Here is a 24602-nt window from a genome sequence, read left to right on the forward strand (position 1 = left end):
TTTTCTCCTAGATGTACATACCTATGATAAAGTTTATAAGTCGGGCACAGTAGGGGATTAATAACTAACTAATAATAAAATAGAATAGTTATAAAATATATTGTAGTAAAAGTTATGTGAATGTGGTCTCTCTCAAAATGTCTTATTTCCTGGACTCACCTGTTCACTTAAAGAGGTCACTTTACAGCTTCTCTTGGCATATCCAAGTTGCCGGAATCACTACTCTTGCACTTTGGGGCCATTATTAAGTAAAATAAGGATTATTTAACACAAGCACTGTGATGCCTCGATGGTAGATCTGATAACTAAAATGGCTACTAAGGGACAAATGGGTGGGGAGTGTCTACATCGTGGAGGTGCTGGACAAAGTGGCGATTTACATCCCAGGTGGGACAGAGCGGGATGGCGAGAATTTCATCACGCTGCTCAGAACAGCACGCCACTTAAAAGTTGTGAGTTATTTCTGGAACTTCTTTTTTTCCTCCTCATGTTTTTGGGCCACCGTCGTCCGCAGGTAACTGAAGCCGAGGATAAAGGGGCACTGCCTCGCTGGCTTTCATGGGTCCTGCTCGTAGGATTCTTCCTCCTTCTGGAAATGTGAGTGTACGCGCTGCTTCCGCTCCGGCCATCCTGCTGAGCCGGCGTGCGGACTGCCTGTTGCTCTGCGCTTAGCTAATAGGTATTTTGGGTTTACTGAAAGTTTGGAAGTTCCCAGTTCTTTAGGACTTTCGATTAATTTCATAGACTAATTTACTTAGGCCTAATGGATATGGTTATGATCCCCCCCCATTTTGTGAATTCTCCATCTTACTCTTACCAATAAAGCTCATTGCAATTCTCAGCTCAATGTTGGATTGCTCTTTATGTTTTAAAATATTTATTGGCATTGACTCTCTGGAATATTTTTCATTGCAGCTTTCATCGTTTTAAGCATTTTTGACTCTAATTTGTAGTGTGTAGTCTTCTCTGATTCTATGGTTTCTGTAAGTGTCAGGAGTTTTTAGGATATCTTTATTTCATCCTCCTTGAGAATCATCATCTGGTTTGATGGTTCTGCCTTTGGTCATGTCAGTCTTAAAAAATTAAACAACCAAGCTTATCGCGTAGCAAATTAGTTTATTTGAGACTAGTAGAGGAATTGCAATTCAGGACAAACACACTATTCCAGAGAAGAAAGAGGAGCATGCTTTTATAGAGGAAGGGAGGGACTTGGAAGGGGTGGTTTTACACAAAAGTTCATTGGAGGAAGGCTAGCGTTTGGGACCGTAGCAGCCTCTCACTGGCCGAGTTGTTGCTGGGCCAGGAGAAAATCTTCCTTTCTCCTGCCGAGGTGTGTAAAATAAGCCGTGACGAGTGGCGCATGCGAGAGCCCTCCTCTCATGGCTTCCCGGCTCCATTCGGAATAAGGTTTTCCATGATTCATTTTTGCAGTAGGAGTATGCAGTTGACTTGGGTACCTAAAGGAAATCAAGTAGGCTAAAAAAAAAAAAAAAAAAAAAAAAAAAAAAAAGTCTATTTTGGAGCACTGAAAAGTTAGAGAGCAATCTCTCACTTTCTGACCCTTTCTTGATGTTTTAATTTAGCTAAACATCTCAGAGGAGGCAAGCGTTATCATCAGGCCTTGAATCCTAAGTTGTATGTTAGAACCGATGGCACATACCTTTCCGGAATGCTAATTAATATTGCCACCAAACACTTTATACAACACGTCTCTGAGGTCTTCTGTCTCCTTACATTCTATATGGCGATGTGTTTTAGGTATCATAGCTGCCGACCTACAAAAATCATACAACTTGCTTATGATTTCTCTGAAGCCCCACTCTAGCTCTTTGGAAGCTCAAGTCTTACTTTTTCTATTTATTCACAGGATCATCTGTTTAGGAAGAAAGCTGATGGTGTAAGTCAGGAAAGAGATAGCTTACTAACTTACTTGGAAATACCTGTTTCCCCAGAAAAGGATCAAACATTTTCATAGATAATTTTTATAAAGTAGTCTTTTTTTCCTTAAATAACTTATCCAGCTGTTAAACAGTTTCAAAGTAAAGTTAATCAATACCCTGTGATTTTAGTTCCCTGATGCGTTTGATCTTTATGCTTTGATGTTTTATCATTAGAGTTAAGATAGAGTAATGAACCAAGGAATAAGAAGTATTTTTTAATAAGGATTAAAAAATGAGTTGCCCGCTTCACCGAAAACAGACCATTTATCTTCTGCCAGTTCCTTTTTTAAGGTACTAGGAGTCTGACTATCCTCAGTCAGTTTTTGGAGCCTCTATTTTATATTTTATTGAATAATGTAATTATTCTCTCAGTAGTAACTGGGATTGTTTATTTTGTCCAGCTCACCGAATTCCATGCCAGTGCAAGAATTGTAAAACGGCACTGGTCTGGAGCCACGGAGAGCGCGTGGTCGTTACCTGCGTCCTCTCCCCTCGCGCTTTTGTCTGTAGCACTGAGTGGCCACCCTCCCCCTGCCTTTTTAAAATGTTTCTTCAGCTACAAATTAGAATAATTTTCTTTAAAACTTTCTATGGAAAACTGGGATCTGAAAGCTCCTGAATGGCAGAGAGTGTATCCTGTTGATATTCACGCGGTTGGATGATCACATGTTTCTTAACTGGATGAGGCCAAGATGAAGAAAATGCCCATTGTACAGTTGGCTAATTAGGTTTTATATATATATAAAGTTCTCAGTTATTCAATAAAATATAAAATAGAGGCTCCAAAAAGTTACTAGGAATAGTCAGACTCCTAGTACCTTAATACACACACACACACACACACACACACACACACACACACACACACACTTTTTGTTTTTTCCTTTCTAACATTAAGGAATATCACATAAGTTGCAAAATTAACTATCCAAGTCAAAGGTAGGATTGTCAGAGTATTTTGCTCATTTGGCGTCTGGCAGTACTCACAGAAATTTTTCCCAGAGTGAGACCTCATAGGGACGGGTTCTGAATTCGGAACCCTGTTTTCAGCTGCATTTTTATTATTTCTGAAATTGGATCACATTGTAAGTATAGTCCTACATATAAGTACAGTTTGTGTGTGGCTTGAGCTCATAAAATTGAATTTTTTTTTTGTAATTAGCAAATTACATACAGAGGCTTTTTAAAAAATTTGAAAGTTATGGTTTTTCATTAAAGAGTGTTTGAAAGGTTTAGAAAAATAGGAAAGAGAGATTACTAACCTTTTACACCCAGTCACTGTTAATATTTTGATATATTTACATAGTTGTTTATGCTACATATACTGTTTTATGTTCTGCTTAAGTTTTTTATCAAGTTATTACATAGAACATAATTTTTAAAGTGAATTGTACTAAGTGTACATAACTATTATTGTTATGTTATGAAATATCCAATTATTGGATATTTCTTTTTTCCTTATAGTAGATAATAATACGATGAAAATCTGTATGAAAATTTTTTACCTTTTTTGGTTCAGGATATTTCCTTAGAGTTAGGTTTTCTTTTAAAGTTCCTGAGAGGTTCTTTACCAGACGAAATGCTTTTATTGTCATGTCAGTGTGAAATGTTTGTATTTGGAGAAGAGGGAAGGAAATCTGTTTGCTGACTCATGTTTTTATTTTGCACTTTAAACTGATAAGGCCACTTAACTTCTGACATAAACTAAAGCAGGAAGTACAAAAAGGGGCAGAGAAAAAATAAGTCGTCTTGCCAAGGCCATGGTATCATGGACTCATCTGAATTCCTAATGGGAGGTAGATGACTTGTTTGACTTATTTGTTTAAAAAAATGTTTAACTCAGTAAGGCAAAAATTAGTGATCAGCCTGCATTTTGTTTCGTCTATGCACATTTGTATGTAAAGATTTCTGTGATCTTGTCACTGTAATTTTTGTGAGTGGCATCAAGGCATTCACCCCCTAACTGGTCCCTACAGTGTTCGGAGGCAGTTGTTGTTGTTGTAGTTGTTGTCATTGTTGTCTGTATGGAGAAGACTTCCTGTATTGACGCTATATCTTAGCTGTCTTCCTAAAATGTAGATCTAATGACAGTGATGCTCCGATTTAAAACCTTCCACTCGTCCTCTTGTCTCCAGGATGAGACACATCCCGGGCCCTTCACAGTCTTGCCCCTGCGCTTCTTATTAGCCGTGCATTGCCTCTAGCCACCTTGAACCTGAGCATTTCTATTTATGTGTCTGTTAGAACTAGCAATTTAGAAAAATGGTTTAAAAAAATCAAGGCTGTAGAGCCAAACATGCATCCAAACCCTCGCTCTGCCATACAGCTAGCTGTATATGTAAACTTTGGACAAGTTATTTAACTTTTCTGTATTTCACTTTTCTTACCTGTAAATTGAAGGCTATGACAGGATTTACTTTGGACTGTTTGTCATAAAGATTAAACAAGTTAATAGGTGTAAAGTGTCTGGAACAATGTCTCTCGTGGAATGATTACTCAAAATGTTAGCTCTTTTGGTCTGCAAAATTCTACTCATCCTTTAAGACCTGTCTGGTATTTCCTCGTTGGGAAAACTTCCCCAAATCCCTGGAGTTAATTGTTCTCTCTTTCTCTGCTTTTATATATTATTGTTCATACCTGTTTTAGAGCTTGTGTCACACAGTGTTGTAGTTACTTCATGGCGGGCAAGCACAGGTCGTGGGCCTCTTCTGTCCCTGTGCTGCCGGTGGCCTTGTGCCGGCAGACCCCTGGCCGAGGCTCTGCGGGTGGCCTCACACTCCTCAGCACAGTCCTTTAGCCTTGGCAGAGGACGTCGCCTCTGTCCTCTGCGCATAGCGCAGTGTCGGCTACCTAGCAGACACTCAGTACAGTTTCGTTGAATGAATGTCAGTTTGAATAGTTAAAAAAAAAAAGTCTGAAATGGTGATACTTTATCTCCCCATCTCTAACACACTTACCTTAAATTACAAACTCATCAGCGGTAGAGTTTGAAATAGCCTCAACTGATTATGATAAACACACACACTCTGTTTCAAAATCATTAGCTAAAAAAAAAAAAAAACAAAAAACTGTTTTTGGGATAGAAGAAAAGGACATGTAGAATAAGAAGAAATATTCCCTTCATAAAAGGCAACTAGAGGACTAGATGGAAATTGTCTCTTGTTCTTTGTGAAACTAACCTTTAGTAAATGATCATTTCAGGAGGTACACTCCGACCAAGTGCGACTTTTGATAATAGCATAGTTTTGTTTTCTGTTTCCTTTTCCGTTAAATCAAAATAATACCAGCTTCAAAAGAACGGGTAAGTTTGGATAAAACTCTTTACTTTAAAAAATGAAACAACTGACTGACTCCCTGCAGCCTATTGAATATTTAATAACATTTATTCATATCTTATTGAATAAAGTTGAAGCCCCACACTTGGCCTTCTAATTTCTTCAGGGAGCTGAATCACTCATTAAACTTTTATTGAGAGTCTGCTATGTACCAGGTACAGTGCTGGGCTCCAAAGGTAGGAAGACAAGAAGACAGAATTCCTCAGTCGTCTTCCCACAGTGAGGTGGACAGGTGTGTGCATTACCACAGAGTCGCCATAGACGTACGCCGCACACTGTGGCAGCTTCTCAGAATCATCTTTTCAGTTTCTGGGGACTGGCAATGACTTTCCCCTCTTATTCCTGTTATTGGTAATTTGTGCCTTCTGTTGTATTGATTTAATTTTCCTAGAGGTATATCCAATTTTATAGTATTTTCAAAGAACCAACTTTAATTCTATAGGTTTTCTCTATTTTTTTTTTTTAATTTTCTGCTCTCATTTCTGTCTTCTTTGGGTTTAATTTACTATTCCTTTTTTTTCTTATGGTGGATACACAGAAAATTAGTTTTCATTTATTTTTTTCTTTTCTATTATACGTATTTAAGACAGTACATTTCCTCCTAAGTTGAAAATGTTTTCTAATTTCCACTGTAGTTTCTTTTTTGACCTATGGATTATTTAAAGTGTAATTAATTTCAATAAGGATGTTTTTGGTATTGGTTTCTTAGTTATACTATGATCAAAGGACATATATGGTTTTGATATGTGTAGAGATTTGCTTTATGCCTCATTATGTGGTCAATTTGGATAAATATTCCATGTGAATTTGGAAGTATTATACATGCTACACTTGTTGGATGCAGTGGTCTAGTTCATGAATCGGATTAAGTTTTAAAACGTGCTAATCTTCTATATATATTGATTTTTGTTTACTTGTTCTTATCAGTTACTATGTTAATCTCCCACCAGGTTCTGGGTTTGTCTCTTTCATTTTAATTCAGTCATTTTTTGCTTTATGTATTTTGAAACTTATTACAAAGCATCAACAGCTTTTTCTGCTCATTTTTCTTCTTCATCACTCTGTTTCATGCATGAAAATTTGATATATTTATGGTGTGGATTGTAATATATTCATGGTGGATCAACTCTTTGAACATTATAAATTGTCCTCTTTTTTTTTTTTATCTCTGGTGACACTTCTTATTTTAAAGTCTATTTTGTCTGGTTAGATACCAACTTTTTTGGTTAAGATATGCATAGTTATCTTTTCATATCCTTTTTCTTTCAACTTTTCTCTGTCCTTATATTTAATGTGTGTCTCTGCTAAGTACATTGCAGTTAAGGGGTACTCCCCAGCCCACCCCTGTCTTTGACTTGCATGTTTAATCTGTTTATGTTTAAGTAATTGCTGATATTTCGAGGATTAGACCCAAATCTTATTTTTTATTTTCCCCATCCATTATTTGCTTTTTTTCTCCCCTTTCTTCTTTGTATTAATTATATTTAAAACAAAAATAATTCTATATTTTTAACTCCTCTATTACCTGTGTATAGTTTTTAAATTCAGTGCTTGCTTTATTATGACCTAACTTCAAAATTTGTTATATCAGTCATAACTTAATGCTTTACCACAGCCTGGGTAATACAGGGACCTTAGAAAACTAACCTCGTTTATCCCTTTCCGCTTTTTTGTCACGCATTTAAATTTATATTTTAAACATCACAAGAGATTCCTATTATTTTGTAAAGTCAGTATTCGTTTAGACCTACCCTGACTTACCCTTTTGGAATTCTTCATTCTTTCCTGCAGTTGCTTGCCTCTTTCTAGGATCTTTTTCATTTTGCCTGATGACTTTCTGCTGGAAGCCAGTTCTCTCAGATTTCATTTGTTGGAGAGCATCTTTATTTCACAATTAGTTTTTTGCATGATTTTCCCACTAAGTGTAGAATTATAAGTTATCCACTATTTATTTACATCTGGCATGCTGGAATGTTACTTCATTGTCTTCTTGTTTCCATTGTTTCTGTTGAAATGTCAGCCGTCAGCCCTTTGCACATTTGAGAGTAATGTGTCTGTAAAGAATTTTGTCTTAGGTTTTTGGCAATTTTACTGTGCTATGACACATCAGAACTTGTAGGGTTTTTTTGTATTTATCTTTCTTGGGATTTTGAGGGCTGCATGATCTGTGGCTAGATGTCTGTTGTCAGTTTTGGAAAAACCTTGGTCAGTTTGGTTTGCAAATATTGCCTGCAAATAAAAAAAAACCTTGGTCTGCAAATATTGCCTCTGTCAGATTTTTCTCCTCCCGTCACCTTGATCCAGATGATTCCAGGCTGTTTCACTGTAAAAACTGGTCCATTTCATATTTTCCCTCACACTAGGCCATATCTGTTTAGGGTCTGTCTGAACTGAAAGCCTGGTTAGTGTATTTACCAGGGCCCCCTCCCCAGCAGTCCCTCATCTCTAGTTTTTTTTGTCTCAACACCACGAGGCTACTAAAATCTCTGCTTAGGTCTTTAGCTCCTTTCAGCGTGGCTACTGGGCCTCTTGCTGCTTCTAGCATCGGCTTTGGCAAATGTTCGAGAACGTTCCGTTCACTTCATCGCTTTTGCCTTCCCTGGAGCAGCTTGGTTGCTCCCGTCCTCAGTGCCTCGGTTCCTCTTTGATCCCTTTGAAAAGCTGGGCTCCCCCCGCCACAGTTTGTTTTTATTTCGTTCAGCTTATATGGTTATTTTTGGGAGGAGCTTGTTTGGATACATGCTACTGTTTCTCAGCCAGAGTTTGTGTGAAGTTATCCCCTTTAATCGTTCTCACCTTCTGTGTGTTCACCTGGTGGGGAATGACGAGAAGGTTACATGAAACGATTTGACTAAAGAATGTGGTACAGTATGTTCATGTGCTTCATTCCTTTCATGTCAATGAAAAGCAAATTCAAAAAAGTTGGAAATAAATTTCCTACCTTACTTGTTCTGTAGCCCATAGGAACAGGCCTGTTCACTGAATAAATACCCTAAAATGTTGTCACATTTATACAGTAAAAATATGACCACCTTTCCTTTTAGCATAAGAAATACCTGAGGAACAAACTAAAAGCAGATGTTAAGACTAGTGTATTCTCATTTTTTTCCTGTTGCTTTCAGTTTTTGTTGGTTGAGGTGTGTCTTGAAATGTTATTTTTAGTGCCCATAAATGAATCTAAATAGAGAACATAATTCGGTCCATAGCATACTGTGATACCTAAGAGCGCTTAACACTGCACCTGTCCCATGATAATTCTTTAGTAAATTGTGGTTTCGTGGTAGAGATAATTTAAAATATTTTTTCTCTCTCTCTTGTCTTTCATAGGTGCTGATCTTGGATTACCTTTGAAACACTAGGAATGGTAATTTCCACTTTCCAGGACCTCAAAATTAAGAAGCTAAAGAGAATTCTGAGTAAATAAAAGGGAACTCTCTTCCGTTGTCCTCTTGCGTTTTGGAGACTCCTTCATTTCACCGTGTACAAGGGGAGTGTAACTAGTGCCATCACTATGAATGTGACAAGTTTATTTTCCTTCACAAGTCCAGCCGTAAAGAGACTTCTTGGGTGGAAACAGGGCGATGAAGAAGAAAAATGGGCAGAAAAAGCTGTCGACGCTTTGGTGAAAAAACTGAAGAAAAAGAAAGGGGCCATGGAGGAACTGGAGAAGGCCTTGAGCTGCCCGGGGCAGCCCAGCAACTGCGTGACCATCCCCCGCTCTCTGGACGGCCGGCTGCAGGTTTCCCACCGGAAGGGACTGCCTCACGTCATTTACTGCCGTGTGTGGCGCTGGCCCGATCTTCAGAGCCACCACGAACTAAAACCACTGGAATGCTGTGAGTTCCCTTTCGGTTCCAAGCAGAAGGAGGTGTGCATCAATCCCTACCACTACAAGCGGGTGGAGAGCCCTGGTGAGTGAGCGCTTTTCCTTGACGCATGCAGCACGCTCAGGGTGTTTGGCATAGCAACGTAATGCCTTTTCTACGTTCCGAGTTGTAGTTTTTCAGTATAAGGGGAAAATGTGTCTGTCGGCCCTCGAACGTTCATGCATTCTCACGACTTAGTCCTCCCTCGTTCACTTTGTTTCTTAGGAGCAGGGGGGCGAAATTATCATAGCGGTACTAATACCTGGAACTTTAAATAAACTGCTTTCTTTCTAAATTTATTTTTTATGTTTCCCATTGGTTCTGTGCATTTCTCTAGACATATTTAGCTATGAAGATGAGGAAAGTAAAGAAGTATGCTGTTGCCATCCACATACTTGAGGGAAATACATCTTGAAGGCAGTTGCCAGTGATTTGTATGCCTTTGTCTTTAAGAATGTTACCTGACCCTCTTTGGTGGAATTTTGCTATGACATATTCACGATGGGGAATATGAAGGAATAATGTTTGCTGTGGAATTATTTGATACTATTTATGAGATAGTCCTAGTTTTTACCTGTATGAACGTCGAGGGGAGTGGGTACAGCAAAGGATATACTATACTGCCTTAAAATTTGTATGGCTTTGCTCTCAAATTAGAATCTGTGTTCTAGACATCGGCATCCCTTGGACAGCGAAAGGCAGTCTCCTGCACCTAGATATCTCATTGTCACATTGGAGCCAGCTTTGTTGCTGGATTACCTGTTAAAGGCCAGTGGTTCCCAAAGGTTCCCAGGTGAGGCTGTACATTGGAATCACTTGGCTTCCCTCCCAGAATTTCTTATTCTGGCCTGGCCTGGTAATCCACATTTCTAACAGTACTTTAGGTGGTGCGGATATAGTTACTGGATTGGTGTTTGTTAGATCATGTAATAACATGGTTCTTAAATAAAAGGTCTTTTATTTGTTTTTTATTTAAGACATAAAAACAAGTTTAAAGACTAGGGAATAATATAATAAATGTCTTTGTATCCACCACCCAAATGAAGAAATAAAAGATTACAAATAAAACAAATTCTAGTTTATGCCTGGCTGATCCCTCCAGTAACTGCTACTCTGAATTTAGTGGTTACAGTTTGATGTTTATCATTCCCAGGAGTGCTTTTATGCTGTTAGTGTATACTTTATGGATCTGTGACAGTATCTAATATAACTTTGTAAATTTAAAAGTATCGTGTCATGATACTGGAGGATCCTTCACAACTTGGTATATTCATTCAACGCTATGTGTTTGCGATTTCTGTATTATATATTTTAGGATTATCTTGTCATATTCTGTGACAAATTCTCCAGACATTTTAGTGAATTTCATCCAGAGGAGGATTGACAAAGTGATACTCTATAGAGTATACTATTTTAATAAATTTATTCAGATCTTTTTCTTTCCGTTTACTACATAAAGTTCTTATACATCTTTTCTTAGATGATATTTGGGTTTTTCTTGTATCCTTTTAAAAGTTGCAGTCCGTTACAGTTGCTCTTGCTCAGACTACGCCTGCTTTTTTCCAACAACCTTGCTCAATTCCCCTTGTTCTAATATTGACATTTTTACTGCTCGTTATATCTGCTGTGATGTTAATTTGAAGAAAAAAAAATTATCTCAAAGATACATGATCTTCTTTTAGCCAGAGATTGAGATGGAGTAAATAGTTGGGAGAGGCAAAAGTAGTGTATGAGTAATACAGTCGCGTGCCGCATAAACGGCATTTCATTCAACGATGGGCCGCATATACGCAGCGATCCCATAAGACTTAATGGAGCTGAAAAATTCCTGTCACCTAGAGAACTATACTGTCATAACATCGCAGTGGAACTCATTACTCATGTGTCTGTGTGATGCTGTTGTAAACAAGCTTACTGTGCTGCCAGGTGCATTAAAGCGTAGCACATATAGTCGCGTATAGTATATAATATCTGATAATAAAAGGCTGTGTTTCTGGTTTACGTATTTACTATACCGTACTGTGTATCGTCATTTTAAGACTTTACTCTTTCCACTTTGCCATGTTATGCCAGCAGCAGCCTCATACGCCTCGTGTTTACCAAGTCTCTTAATGGCATCATTTTCTAATTTCATGTTGTTTTGTTCATCGTGGCCCCTAAATGTACAAAATCCTCTGCTAATGTTGCCGGTAAGAGATCACATCGAGTGATTGACCTGAAAACGGAATTAAAAGTGATGTAGGACAATGACAATCGGTGATGGTGATTGCTCTCTGTCCGATCAAGCACATGCCATTCCACCGTAGCTGTGATCTTGAAGAACAAGAACACAGTGACAGAAGCTGTTAAAGGATGTGCTTCATCGAAGGCAACGAGACGAACAAAAATTCAAGAAGGGCCTGAATCAGACACGGAGAACCGTTCAGTGACCCGAGTTGAAGACCAGACACTGAAACCTATCCCTCTCGGCACCATGACGACAATCGTGGCCAAAGCAAAAAGTTTGTGTGCGATGTTGAAGAGAAGAGGCTGGACCCGACTGTGTTGTTGGGTTTACTGAAAGTTCTGATGTGAAGGCAGCTGAAGATGTTTTAGAAATGCTGGATAAGCTGATAGTGGAGGAAATTTCCTGCCAGAGCAAATACTCAATATGGATGAAATCCCCCCACTCTGAAAATGGATGCCTGAAAGGACTTTCTTCCATAAGGAGGCCAAGTCAGTGCCAGCTTCAAGGCTTTTAGGGACAGGATAGCAGTTATACTTGGGAGCAGGGTTGCAGGCTACAAATGGAAACCTTTGTGATCTGGCGCAGTGGGAGCCCCAGGGCCTTCAGGCATATCACTAAGCATACATTACCATTGTGGTACAGTAGCAATAAGAAGTCATGGATGACCCAGCTCCTCTCCCGAGGTGCCCTCCAACTGCTGTGTCAGCAAAATGGAGAAGTACCGTTTGGAGAATAACGTAGCTTTCAAGGTTTCTTGCTTATTATTGATGATGCTCCCGGACATCCTCCTATTCTTAGTGATCTTCATCCCCACATCAAAGTATCAAAGTGGTATTTTTTTCCTCCAAACATCACCTCTTCGTTTCAGTGGGCCAAGCAGTGGGCCAAGGAGTTATAACAGCTTGTAAAGCCTGTTACCTGAGCAAGATCTTTGTCCGGGCTGTTGCTGTAGCCAAGGGAGACGCTGATGCAGTTCTGGAGAAACGTGCTTGGGCTTGGGGTGATGTCGTCACCGAGGAGCGTATGAATGGCATCTGGAAGAAGACACTCAAGAGGTTTGTCCGCGACTTCGGAGGATTTGCTAAGGATGAGGAGGTTGCAGAAATCAGCAAGGCTCTGGTTGAGTTGGCAAACAACTCGAGCTTGGGTGTGGCAGCGGGTGACATCGAGGAGCTCCTAGAGGTGGTTCCTGAGGAACTGACTTAATGGGAAGTTGATAGAACCGGAACAGGAACGCATAAGCTGAAGAATAAGCAAGAGAAAAGGAAACTGCAGGAGACAAAAAGAAGAACTCCCAAGACAATTCACAGCTAAGAGGTTAGTAGACACTTTAGCAGACCTCAACAAGTATGTAAAAAAGCTTCAAAACATGGACCCCAACACCGAAAGGTTTTCATTAATAGCGGAATGTTTGTGGTGTGTAAAAGAATCGAAATCGTGTTTTATTTATTTTAAATTAAAAATTTTGGGGGCGACAGCGGTCAGCGACGTCCAGCGAGCTCCAAGCGTGTGGTCAGACAGCGTGTCGTCCGCGGGCGGCGCTGTGGTCACCCCCCGGCTCTTCTTTTTTCGTCACACGGAATATGGAGGCACATGCTCACGGACTGAGAGGGAGTAAAATTAATATTAAAAAACATGCGTTTATATCGTGAATGTTTTTACTTGAACCAAGGGTGACAGAGATTTCTATCTAATCCACATTTTTTTTTTAAGCCTTATCTTACTCTATCCATTTGGAGAATGGGGATAGAGAAGAGGCATTGACTTTTCTTTTAAGGTTATATCGAGTGGTGATAACTAGGAGTCTGATAACTGAAGCAGTAATCAGGATATCAGGACATGCTCATTACAAGTGCTTCAAAGATTTGGGATTAATTAGCAACAATTTAAATATAGGAATTAAAACAGTATGACTTGTGTACTAGTCAGGGTTCTCCAGAGAAACAGAACCAATAGTACACACACACACACGCACGCATGCACACACACACACACACAAGGAGATTTACTGTAGGAATCGGCTCACGGGAGTATGAAGGATGAAATGTCTCGTGATCTCCTGCCTTCAAGCTGGAGGCCCAGGAGAGCCAGGAGCGCTGATGCCCAAGGGCAGGAGAGGATGGATGTCCCCACTCAGGCTCAAAAGGTGAATTCGCCCTTCCCGCGCTGTTTTTGTCCCATGCAGGTGCTCAGAGATGGGATGAGGGCCACCTCTTTACTCAGTCCACCAATTCACATGCTAAACTCCTCCAGAGACACACTCCCAGATACAGCCAGAAGGAAAATCTTACGAGTGATCTGGGGCATCCCTCAGCCCAGTCAAGTTGACACATGTAGTTAACCATCACCCTCCATGTTCATCTACATCTAAATTCCTCTTCACACTTTCATGGTGCCTACACAACTCTCAGGAACTGAGTCTGCCCAGGAAGGACTGGCGTGTAATCACAGCAGAGTGTGCTAACTAGAGTAGTAGAAGTATGGACAGGCGATGCAGCTAACTCGTGTAAGCTGGAGCGTGGCCACGAAAAAAGCTCACTCTGACACATGCGGACGTTGTGTTCCAGTCCATGTGGCGGTACAGACACCCTGCTGTGTATGGTGGGTCTGTGTTTCTAGTCCTCCTCTGGATGGTTCTCTAGTACTTTTGGTGTGGGAGAGAGATGTGTGTAACACTGAGATGAAAGAAGCTTGCTCTAAAAGCTACAGGAGGTACAGAGCCAGGCATGTGTGCCTGCAGAGAGGGTGGTGGGGAGGAAGGCCGAGGCAGTTTGCAGAGGCTGCTTCTGCAAAGGAGGGACCTTGGGGCCAGGAGCATGTCCCCGCCTTCACAGTCACTCTTCCCCAGTCCACTCGGGGCTCCGTTCTCCATCCACATGGAAGTTCTGTTTTGAAAAAATACTCAGTCACTCTTTCTGCTTCTGTTCAAACTCAACGCGCAGCCAAGTGGACATGGAGATGGTAAACTTTTCTTAAAGAGACTGTCATTGATGTTTGACTTGTACGTAATAATTTCATCATTGTCATCTACAGTATTACTAGAACAGATAAAGTACTATAATCACGACTAGGTTTTTATACCCTGATCTTTCAGTGGATTCCATATTCTTAAATCCAAAGCAAAAAGTAGAGTTTATTCTGATTTTTTTTTTTTCTGAGCAACTGTTCCTAATGCATTATTTGGGGGCATTGGTTTTGTGTTATTTATTCATGAATACGTGAAAAGTTTTAGCAGTTACTATGTGTTTTTTTGTTTGTTTGTTTATTTGTTTACATAAATTACATATACTAAAGCAGACAGCTAAACAATTATGCGGTTTGTTTCTGGGTGGCACTTCTCTGTTGCCAAATCTACTCCAATTTAAAATTTTAGGTCTGTGCTCTACAGCTTATACAAAGTATCTTTCTCACACTTTTGCTTTCCTGACCATTATCCTCCATTTCATTCTTTTTCCATCTCCGCAACAGTAGGTGGGCAAGAGAAGATATTTTCTGACGTATTTAGGGTTCAGCGCTCTTCCACCCACCGCTGCTACTCATAGGGTCAGAGGAAGACTAGCCAGCTAGTGTTAGAAACAAAACACAAAAAAGCCTGGCCGATGAAAAGGAACAGTTTTGAAAACCACAGAAAAACGTTTGTTGCAACAAATGAAAAGGTAGTGTATACGCTGATGGCAGTTGTGCAATAATAAAGGAAAAAGCTGGCTAATATCTCCAAGACTGAGTTTGGGATTTTTAGCGCTCCCATTCTCCAGGCCCTCTGGGACTGTTAACACGGCGCTCACAGGCCCCCACAGGCCCCCACAGCTGCCCAAAGGCCCCAAGCTCTGCTCTCGAAATATTCTCTCTTTGCTTCCCTCCCCAAACAGATCTCGTTTTCCCAAAATTTTAAATTGGAGTAGATTTGGCTAATATCTCCAAGACTAATAATAGAGAGCCCTGCGAGTTCGGCTATTTGGTTTATTTTGCCCACAAGCAGATTAGCCTCAGACAGTGATGTTATTAATTTTTTTGCAGGTTTAGGAGTGTTTTATGTGGTTGGGGTGGAGGAGTCACAGGTGACTTTCACAATGGTGGCTGTGCCAGGTACTCTGGATGGACACTTGATAGAGTGAGAGAAATGGAAGGCAAGGTTGGCGTATGTAAAGATCTCAGGCCGATTATCTCGGTTTTCCTTTCAGCCTCTGTGGTACTAGACATCAAAAGGCCCAAAGGAAGGACCGGAGATTTCGTCTCCCCCAAATGTAGGTCCCACTCCTTGTCTTTTGCCATTTTACAATGCAGATTTTTCTTGAAAGACTCAGCATCGTGCCTAATAATCATGAATTAGCCAAACCATCAGACCTCTGCCCTGATACTTGGGAGAACGAGATTTGTTTGGGGAGGAGAGGGAAGCAAAGGGAGAATATTTCGAGAGCAGAGCTTGGGGCCTTTGGGCAGCTGTGGAGGCCTGTGGGGGCCTGTGAGCGCCGTGTTAACAGTCTCAGAGGGCCTGGAGAATGGGAGAGCTAAAAATCCCAAACTTCGTTAATTTGCCAGCTTGGCTGGGATCAATGTCGTTCTTGGATACAGGTTTGGGGGCTAGTTTGAAAAGCTGCAGACTCCTGTTTCCTCTGCGTTTAGTCTGGTCCGGTCCACCGTGTCAACAGGACTTCTTCGCAGTGTGTGGGAGACGGGGAGGTAAACACTCGTCGCCTACCCCGGTCCACGTTTATCAGTGCCCTCAGCAGGATTTCTCCATTCCTGTGACCTTTAGCACTGCAGCCTGCTTGCGCTACGATAAGTGCAGGTCTGCTCCTCTCCATAAAGCTGCCGGGGGAGTGACATGGGTTATGTAACTAGAAGTGACTAACTTCCTGATAGAAGGTCTAGAGTCTGGACACATGGACGATGTGTAAATAGAAAGATGCAGGTCAACAGAGGGCCGTTCGGCAAATTTTCGCCCCCGTTCTTCGAATCGTCGTTTTTACGCCCTGGAATCTTAGCAGACCTGACGCCGGCAGATCAGGCGTCCGTCCTCCTGCAGGGCTGCATCCGTTAGAACGGCTCTCCCAGGGATGCTGCTGTTCTTCGCCCTTTCACAGGAAAGAAGCCGTTTCTTATCTAAGTAGTGATCTGGCTTATGCAGTCACATCGCTGTCACCTGACCTCACCTGTCTGCTCACCTATCTGGGGTCTTCAGTCACAAAAAGGCACAGGGAGAGCCTATTTTTTTTAGAAGTGATGTTTGGGCAGCTTCTTGTAAACTAAAAGTAAATATATATGACAACAGAGTGGAATCGCCCTGTGTGTTTTTTCCTTTATGTTTCCCTGTAACTTCCCTAAATTATTTACATCTAGCTAGCTCTCTAGTTTTTAAGTAAAATCAAGTTAGGAACAGTTGCGGGTAAATGCTTTCGAAAAATGTAACCTGCAGCTTTTAAATAAGAACAACAGCTAATTTTAAAACCAGTTGTTTTTTTTTTTTTTTTAAAAAAAAAAAGGGAAACCGGGGGCAGCATGCCCTGAGGACACAGGCAGGGGTCAGTGTTAAGGGGCTGCCCCTGGCCAAGTCAGACAGTTTGAGCAGCAAATAACTAAGGACAGACATGAATTATAAACCATGGGGGGATAAAAGCAGGAATCCATGCTGATGATAAAGAAATGGGGGGAGGGAGGGGCTCTTACAGTAGGGTGCTAGTTGCCGACTCATAAATATGGAGTTGTTTAGGAAATTGAGGACAAATAAGATCATTTAAAGGAGATGCTTATTTCTCTTTCGTCGTAAGGTTAAAATACGGTCAGGGAGAATCTCGGATCAGAAGGTCTGGACTAAAATTTTGGCACTTGATATTTTGACCTTGGGCCAATTACTTGCCCTCTTTGAGCTTCTTCTTTGCTAACCTGTGACATGGGGAGTGAACATATCTACTGTCCAGGTTGTGGCAAGGATCAAATTAAATAGGGCAGGTGGAAAGACTTTACGCATTCTTGAAACATAAGTGTGGCCGAAACAGTAAAATAAGGAATATGACTTAAGTAAGTTTTCCCTAAACGCATCTTCAGAAAACTAAGGATAATACTTAACAACAATAATAGTAACAATGAAAATCAAAATAGCAGTGCCTACTGTGTGCCAGGCACTGTGCTGTCACCGTCCGTGTATTCTCATTTAATCCTGGCCCCACGTGTAAGAGGCAGCGGCACCAACAAGGCCACCGAGATGCATCTGAGTGAATCGTCACGCAACTTGTAACTGGAGAGCCAGAATGCAGATTGACATCTGACTCCAAAATCCGTGCTCCTAACCACCACGCTGTGCTTGCTCCCCAAACACATCAGTTTTCCCCCCTTGCATCCATTTTTTTTCTCTTTCACAAAGGGGAAGGGTGTCCAGACTTTTTAGCAGTAGAGCATGTGATGTGAAACGCATGAATTTTGGGTTGACGATGGTAAATTGACAGAGTCCACACCTGTGTCTCAAGTGTTTGTGTGTTTATGGAGGCTTTCTGCATGTGCCGTTGGCCGGTCTTCATCATTGATAGCTAGTGTCTGTTTCATGAAATATATTTAATGGAATCAAATTTGAATGCAGAGTGAGAGCTAATTACATTCAGCTGGAATTACAAATTCAGCCTCGGCTGCCAGGTGTGACATCTGGGGGCGGTCATTTACATATCGCTAGTGTCTAACAGATGTTTGGGAACGCTGGCTGACTGCTTTATGTATCATAGTAACTATCTCTCACTGAGTGCTTACCATAGCCCAGAAACTTGTTAAAAGTAACTTGTGCAACATTGAGAGAGACACCATAGCGCAGTTGTTAAGAATCTAGACTTTGGAGCCAGAGTGTCTGGGTTTGAATCCTGTCTCCAGTGGTTGCGTATTCACAGGCAAGTCACTTAACCTCGATTTGTGCCTTTATAAAGTGGAGGTAGCATAGTGCCTAGGTCAGAGGTATCCTAATAATATTAAGTGAGTTAATGTTTGGTATGGCACTTGGCTTGTACAAGAACTGTATAAATGTTAAATAAAAAGAAAATCTGAGTGAAGGACTGTTATTTTCATTTTACTGGTAAGAAGTGAGGCTTAAAGCGTAAATTGCCCATTAATTGACTAGTAAATAATTGAGCAGGGCTTTCCATTTCGGAAGTCTAAAACTAAAACCCACCTCTAACTTGTTACACTTCACGTATGTCTTATGAAGGAGTGTTTCCCCCTGGTGTGCTTAGCTTACATCCCGAAGTTTTTCTATCTCTAACAAACTATGAAGTCTCTAATAACAATATCTTTCTTCTATAATAATTAAGCAAATAAATATTTGGCAAAGGAAAGGAAGCTGGGGTAAGGATAGGAAGAGAAGACACAGGGAAGGAGCTAGCATTTGAAAGCCTGCTATGGGCCAGCGTGCTTGGTCCTCACAGGGCTGTTGGGGGACTGTTTTATCATTCCTACGCAGAAACAGGCGAGAACTTAGGCTGCCCTGATTGATACAGGTGAGACTCTGCACGGCCTTGAGCCATACAAACCTAGTGCTTTTTCCATGATACCATGTCGCCTGACCCAAAATTGGACACGTCATGAGTCTTCTTGTCAACTTAGTATGAGACCACGCTGGTCTTTTCCTTATCATTCTAATTTTAATGTATATACATCCCTGAGAATCGGAACTCACACCATATGATGTTTTAGAGGTGAAAGGGATGATCGCTAGAAATTTGACTTAAGGTTCAAAAATTGAAGTTCAAGTTCAACAACTAATTAGGGATAAATGGAGCAAGCTGCCTAGTGCTGTGTTACCAAGGACTACAGCAAGCCCTCATCTTTCTCTGCCCAGGTTGTATTTGGGGGGTTCTGCATTGTCAGTCTGGGATGAGGGACAAGAGTATGCCTTTTTAAACAAGTGTCTTGCTGATTTACATACAGTAAGTCTGTGGGTGATACTTTGAGAAAGGTTGGTCTGTATTAATCAGCTTATAATAAACAGTCAGGAATAATAATGTAATTCACAAACATACATTAATTGAAAAAAAAAACAGTTATTGGGAGCTACTGGATGCCAGACACTGGATGATACAGAAGAAAACCCATTTCTACTCCCAAGGGGCTTATGGATGAGGTAGTGAAATTAGCAAAAAATGCTATAGATGCTATGATGATAGTCTCTTTAGGCCACAGTGGGGCAAAAAGAAAAGAGGAATTCATTTATACCGGGAGTGGGTAGAAAGACCAAGAAAGGCACCATATAGGAGATAACATTACAGCTGGACTTGGAAATACGGCCAAGGGAGCAAAGGGTACAGACAGACATATGAAACTAGCAGATGGAAGCTGGACCAGGCGTGGGGTGCCTGGGTGATGAGTAGGGTGAGAGCACAGTCACCCCCTAAGGTGGATGGACGCAGGAGTCTGGACTGGGTCATGGAGCCATAGAAGATGTACTGTGGCTGCACAGCGTCACATCTAAGAGCTATTTCCAGGAAATCATCTGTGCTATACAGAAAGGGAATCTGGCCTGAAACGATCCAGGAAGTTGAGTTCTCAGAAGTCGAGTTAGATTCGGGCTCCCTTTAAGTAAATGTGACGGCTTTAAAACTGCAGGGTACTGTTACTGATTACAGTTCATGTCTCTGCTAATATCCAAATTTGTGCTTACATATTTGTCTTCTATTAATATGTTTGTGCTCAAGAGTAATTGATATATTCCTAAAAAAGAATACTACCTTGAGGCAAATCTATCTTAACTTTTAAAAAGATGTTCTCCCAAAAAACTGAACAAAGAAATGGCAAGAGAATTTTAAAAACAACTTCCACAATCAATCTCTCTCCAGTTTTATAGTACTGAGTAATGTAGTCTGCTGGTTATGACCTTGACTCAAACCCTGGCCCTCAGTTTAGCAGCCGTGTAACCTTGGATGTGTCACTGAGCTGGGCTGAGTCTGCTTCCTCATCTGTTGTGAGGATTCAGCACTGTTGTAAACTCCATAAGGGCAGGGACAGTCTCTGTCCCATTGACTTCTGTATGTGCGGTGCCCTGCAGAGGGCCTTGCCTGTCGTCATTAGTCATGACTGTATATGGAGTGCTCAGTGGACATTATCTAATGTTATTTCATACCCTCCCTACCATCACCGCTACTAAGTAAACAAGAAGATGAAGTACCACCACTCAGGATTTGGGGAGGTAGATAATGGATAGATGGATGGATTTTCTTCTTCTTTTAGTTTAATCTGAAAGATTCTGAGAATCTTTTCTTCGATGTAAAGTTTCTCTGACATATCCTGAGTTAGGAATTTTATTTCATAAATGCATATACTTTTAAGTGGTCTTACCCTCTCCACCATTCAAATTGTTCCTATTTAGAAGTCACTGACACACTGTATCGAGGGCCATCTGTCTGGTATAGATATTATTCTGGGCACAGCTGCTTTGGCAGCTTGGCCACGCCCTCCCCACTTCGGCCCATTTCCACATGAGAATTACTGCATCTGGACAGTGCTCGGACCATTCTTGTTAGCCCCAGGCCACCTGCCCACTCTTAGGTGATCTCAGCGGCATGTCCTGGGACCCAGCCGAGATGCAGGCTGGCACTGAACTTTGTGCGCTGTGAAGCTCCAGATGTACATAAAGCAGCGTTATCATCAGTCAGAAGACTTGCACAACTGAGAGCAGGAAGGCCCCTTGGAGTTCAAGGTCACTGCTCTTCTGTGTGAAGGAACTGAGATCCTGAGAAGTGCTCTGCTCAAAGTCAAAGTAGTTATTATCATAGCCAGGGCCGGAACTCGGGTCTTGACTCCTTCCCTAAATACCTCTTCTGGGTCCTCAGAACTGAAAAGCATGTTCGTACTGCTGGGTAGCAGCTGGCTGTTTCCCACTGCGTCCGGGTTGACAGACAGGCAAGGGCCTGGCGCCATCGCCGTCCGAACTCATGTGTTTAATAAAAAGGCTTGTCCACGAACATCTGGTGTGTCACAATCTGGAGGGGGACTTGTGAGCCTTGGCCTGGTTACTGGATGACTTTACCACTGACAACTTGGTGATAGAACTCAAGCAGGACTTCCCAATCTTGAAACAGCTCCCCATTCCAGAGGGCGTACAGGCAGGCTTCCCAGAGCCCCGCCCCTCTTTCCAGTTTTAGCTTTTTCTTTCCCTTTCCTTGGGCCTTGGCAGTGGAAAAGCCGAGTCCAATGGCGGAATCACAAGTGTCTCCTGAAACTCGCTTCCTGAAACGAAAACGTCTCCTGAAACTTTCTTAGTTCAGTTTCTCTGTCAAGGAGAACAGGGATATACATATACATATACATATACATATACATATACATATACATATACATATACATATACACATACACATACACATACATATACATTCACCTTATTTACGGTCTCCCAGGAGAGTCAGGCTCCCATATTTCTACTTCCACAAGCCAGAAACATGGAAGGAAAACATGAAGTCATTTCTTGCCCTCTCTTCCTATTTCTCACCTGAGCCAGGCGGGGAACTTGCAAATCCTAATTCTTCTTCTTCTTTTTCTTCTTCTTCTTCTTCTTTTCTTCTTTTTTTTGGTAGATATTACAGTCTTATTGCCCGTATTCTATACTGTACTGTGCCAGGCCCTTGCCCATGTTTGTCAACACGGGCATAATGGAAATGCTAATTCTTTCAGCTGGGTAATGGCTCTCTCACCCAAGAAGTAAGAGTCGCACATACGTATGTTTTAACATGGATATTTACTCTGGATGTTTATTCTTTCCTCGTCCACCAAATAATTCCTCGCCTCAACGGTTGCTGAAGGGAAGGGACCGAGAGCCGGGCGGGGTGGGGGGCGGCCTTGGAGAGAGCAGCGGCCCTGTCCTGCAGGGTCCCACGCGGGCAAGAGGTGCCCGGCCTTGTCATTTTAGAGCAACTTCCACGTGCAAGCGTAAGCCTGCCTCGCTAGCTTCCGGGAGTCTCTTCTCTTCCACACTGATGCTTCTTTCTAGGCCCAGCAGCTATTCCAGACCCTAGACGCATCTCTTTCCTCTCCTGAACTTAATTAGTTATTGTTTCTAGTTTGGATGACCATGTAATTTATTGTCCAAACCAGGACACTTTTGAGAGTGACATGGGTCACCTATTAATAAGTCCATCAGACTAACAGGTACAAATTGGGACTGTCCCAAGACATAGAGACACCCTACCTACAAGTTGTCAGATGACACAAATCAGATTGATTAATGATTCATTTATAATACATCATCAGAGAGTTAAATTCTTCTCATAACTTTAATTAGACTAGAGTTTTCTCCTTTAAATTGAGTGACCTCAGCTTTAATTTATCCAGAGACATTCTGGAGTTGATTTTATTCATCCATCTCTTAAGCAAGCTTTGTGGAACATAACTTCACATTCCTGGAGACTTGGAGTCTTTAAGGCAGTAGAGAACATCGCAGTTAAGCGTGCTCATTGCTTCCCAACTCTCGATACTTTCTGCGTGACTTTAAGTTGCCCCTAAGCACTCTTACTTGCAAAGTGGTTTGATGTGCTCAGCATGGTTCCAGGCTTATCGAAAATGTTTGTGGTGGTAGCAGTGTTAGTGCGAATTTCGTGGGACGTGGTGATCGCCTGACGTCGATTTGATGAGTGTTTCCTTGCTTCTGCATAAATACGCCTTGATCTAGAGTCTAGTCTTATATCTTATCTGCCTCCCTCCTTGCTGTTACCAGCCACTTTCTACTGTAGTTTTCTGGGAAATTAGTAACATCACAATGATGACACTGAGTAAATAAGAAGTCCACACATTTAAAGTAGGGTTCAGCCACCCACCCCACATTCGGCGTGCCGTCCTGAGTACTCAGAGCCACAGGTAACATGGTATATCTTCCTGGAGTATCAATTTTGCTTGATTGTAAGCTACTGAAAATACCATTTTTTATGTATGCGAAGTCAATAGGAGTAGAACATGTGCGGGAGTTTGATAAGATAAGGCAAAATTTCGACGTCATCGTGCAATTCCAGCAGAGTTGCTGGCCCCCCACCCGCATTTCTTCTCCTCTGTCACTGACGTTAACTTTGGTGGGGATGTTGAGAAACACCGGGGCAGCGTCTCCGAAAGGTGGTGTATCTCGCTGTTCTGCTTATCAGCTTTCGACGGCCCGCGCGAAGCATCCTGCGACTTAAATGGCACCGCCACTGTCACACGCCGCTCTCTGCAGCCCCCCACGTTCGGTGTCTTCGTCTGGGTTTCGCTGCCAGAGCTGCCGTGTCTGTGACGATGACCTGGAATTCCGTCCCCGGATGGGGGTTCCGGATTGGGAGCCCCCAAAATGGAGACGATGGGGCGAGGCTGTTTTAGTTGGGAAGGTGCCGTTGAGAGCTCAGAGCGATGGTTCCCGGACCTTGAAGATGGCACTAGAAAAGGAATGGAGAATAGAAACCTTCAGCCATTTTTTAAACTTGGTAAAGGACGATCGTAAGTTGCCTCTTGGCACTTCATGCTTTTACAGCTTTACTGAAGAATAATCGCCGCAGAATAAACCGCACACATCTAAAATGCACCACGTGACTGGCGTCGATGGGCACCTCCGAGAGCGTCGCCACAGGCAAGATAGCGAGCACGTCTGTCCCCTGCTGGAGGTCACTCCCGCGCCTCTGCCATGTCTCCCTCCAGCCCTCGGCCTCACCCCCAGGCAGCTGCTGATCGATCCGCTTTCTGTCACACACATTCGTTTGCATATTCTAGATTTTATAGGCATGAAATCATACAGTTCGCACTCTTCTGTCTGCCTTCTTTCAGCGTATTATTCTGAACTTCATGTCGCATGAGTATTTCATTGCTTTCGATTGCTGAGTAGTATTCCATTGAACGGCTATACCATATTCATTCATTCATTCATTTGTTGAAGGACAATTAATTGCCCAAATGTCCACATGGTTGTACCATTTTACATTCCAGCCAGCAATGTCTGAGAATTCCTCAGGCCAGCACTTGGTATGGTCAATACTTTTAATTCTAAAAAAAAAATCATTGTAAAATATGCATAACATCACATTTATCATCCTAACTATTTGTAAGTATACAATTCCATTGCATTAAATACATTCAGCAGTTGTGCAACTATTATCACTATCCATGTCCAAGACTTTCTCATTATCCTCTACAAAACCCTGTGCTCGTTAACAATAACTCCGTTTTCCTTCCTGTCGGCCTCTGGTAACCACTGTTCTACCTTTTGTCTCTACCTTAGAATGGTTTTCCCTTTCTAAGTCCGAACAGA

At 41.7% G+C, this 24602-nt stretch overlaps 1 protein-coding gene across 7 annotated transcripts in view; it reads left to right on the forward strand.

Moving 5' to 3' along the window:
• The window catches only part of SMAD1 (SMAD family member 1), a 64519-nt gene that overhangs the window by 19636 nt on the left and 20281 nt on the right, over window positions 1-24602 (forward strand). For all 7 annotated transcript variants that reach the window (XM_036233532.1, XM_016164060.2, XM_036233533.1 and 4 more), the window contains one exon: window positions 8603-9186. In XM_036233532.1, coding sequence (XP_036089425.1) covers window positions 8787-9186 — 400 coding nt within the window. In that variant the 5' untranslated portion in view covers window positions 8603-8786. The remainder of the gene's footprint in view (window positions 1-8602; window positions 9187-24602) is intronic.

This window comes from Rousettus aegyptiacus, unplaced genomic scaffold, assembly GCF_014176215.1.
Source record: "Rousettus aegyptiacus isolate mRouAeg1 unplaced genomic scaffold, mRouAeg1.p scaffold_m13_p_16, whole genome shotgun sequence".
Taxonomy (NCBI): domain Eukaryota; kingdom Metazoa; phylum Chordata; class Mammalia; order Chiroptera; family Pteropodidae; genus Rousettus; species Rousettus aegyptiacus.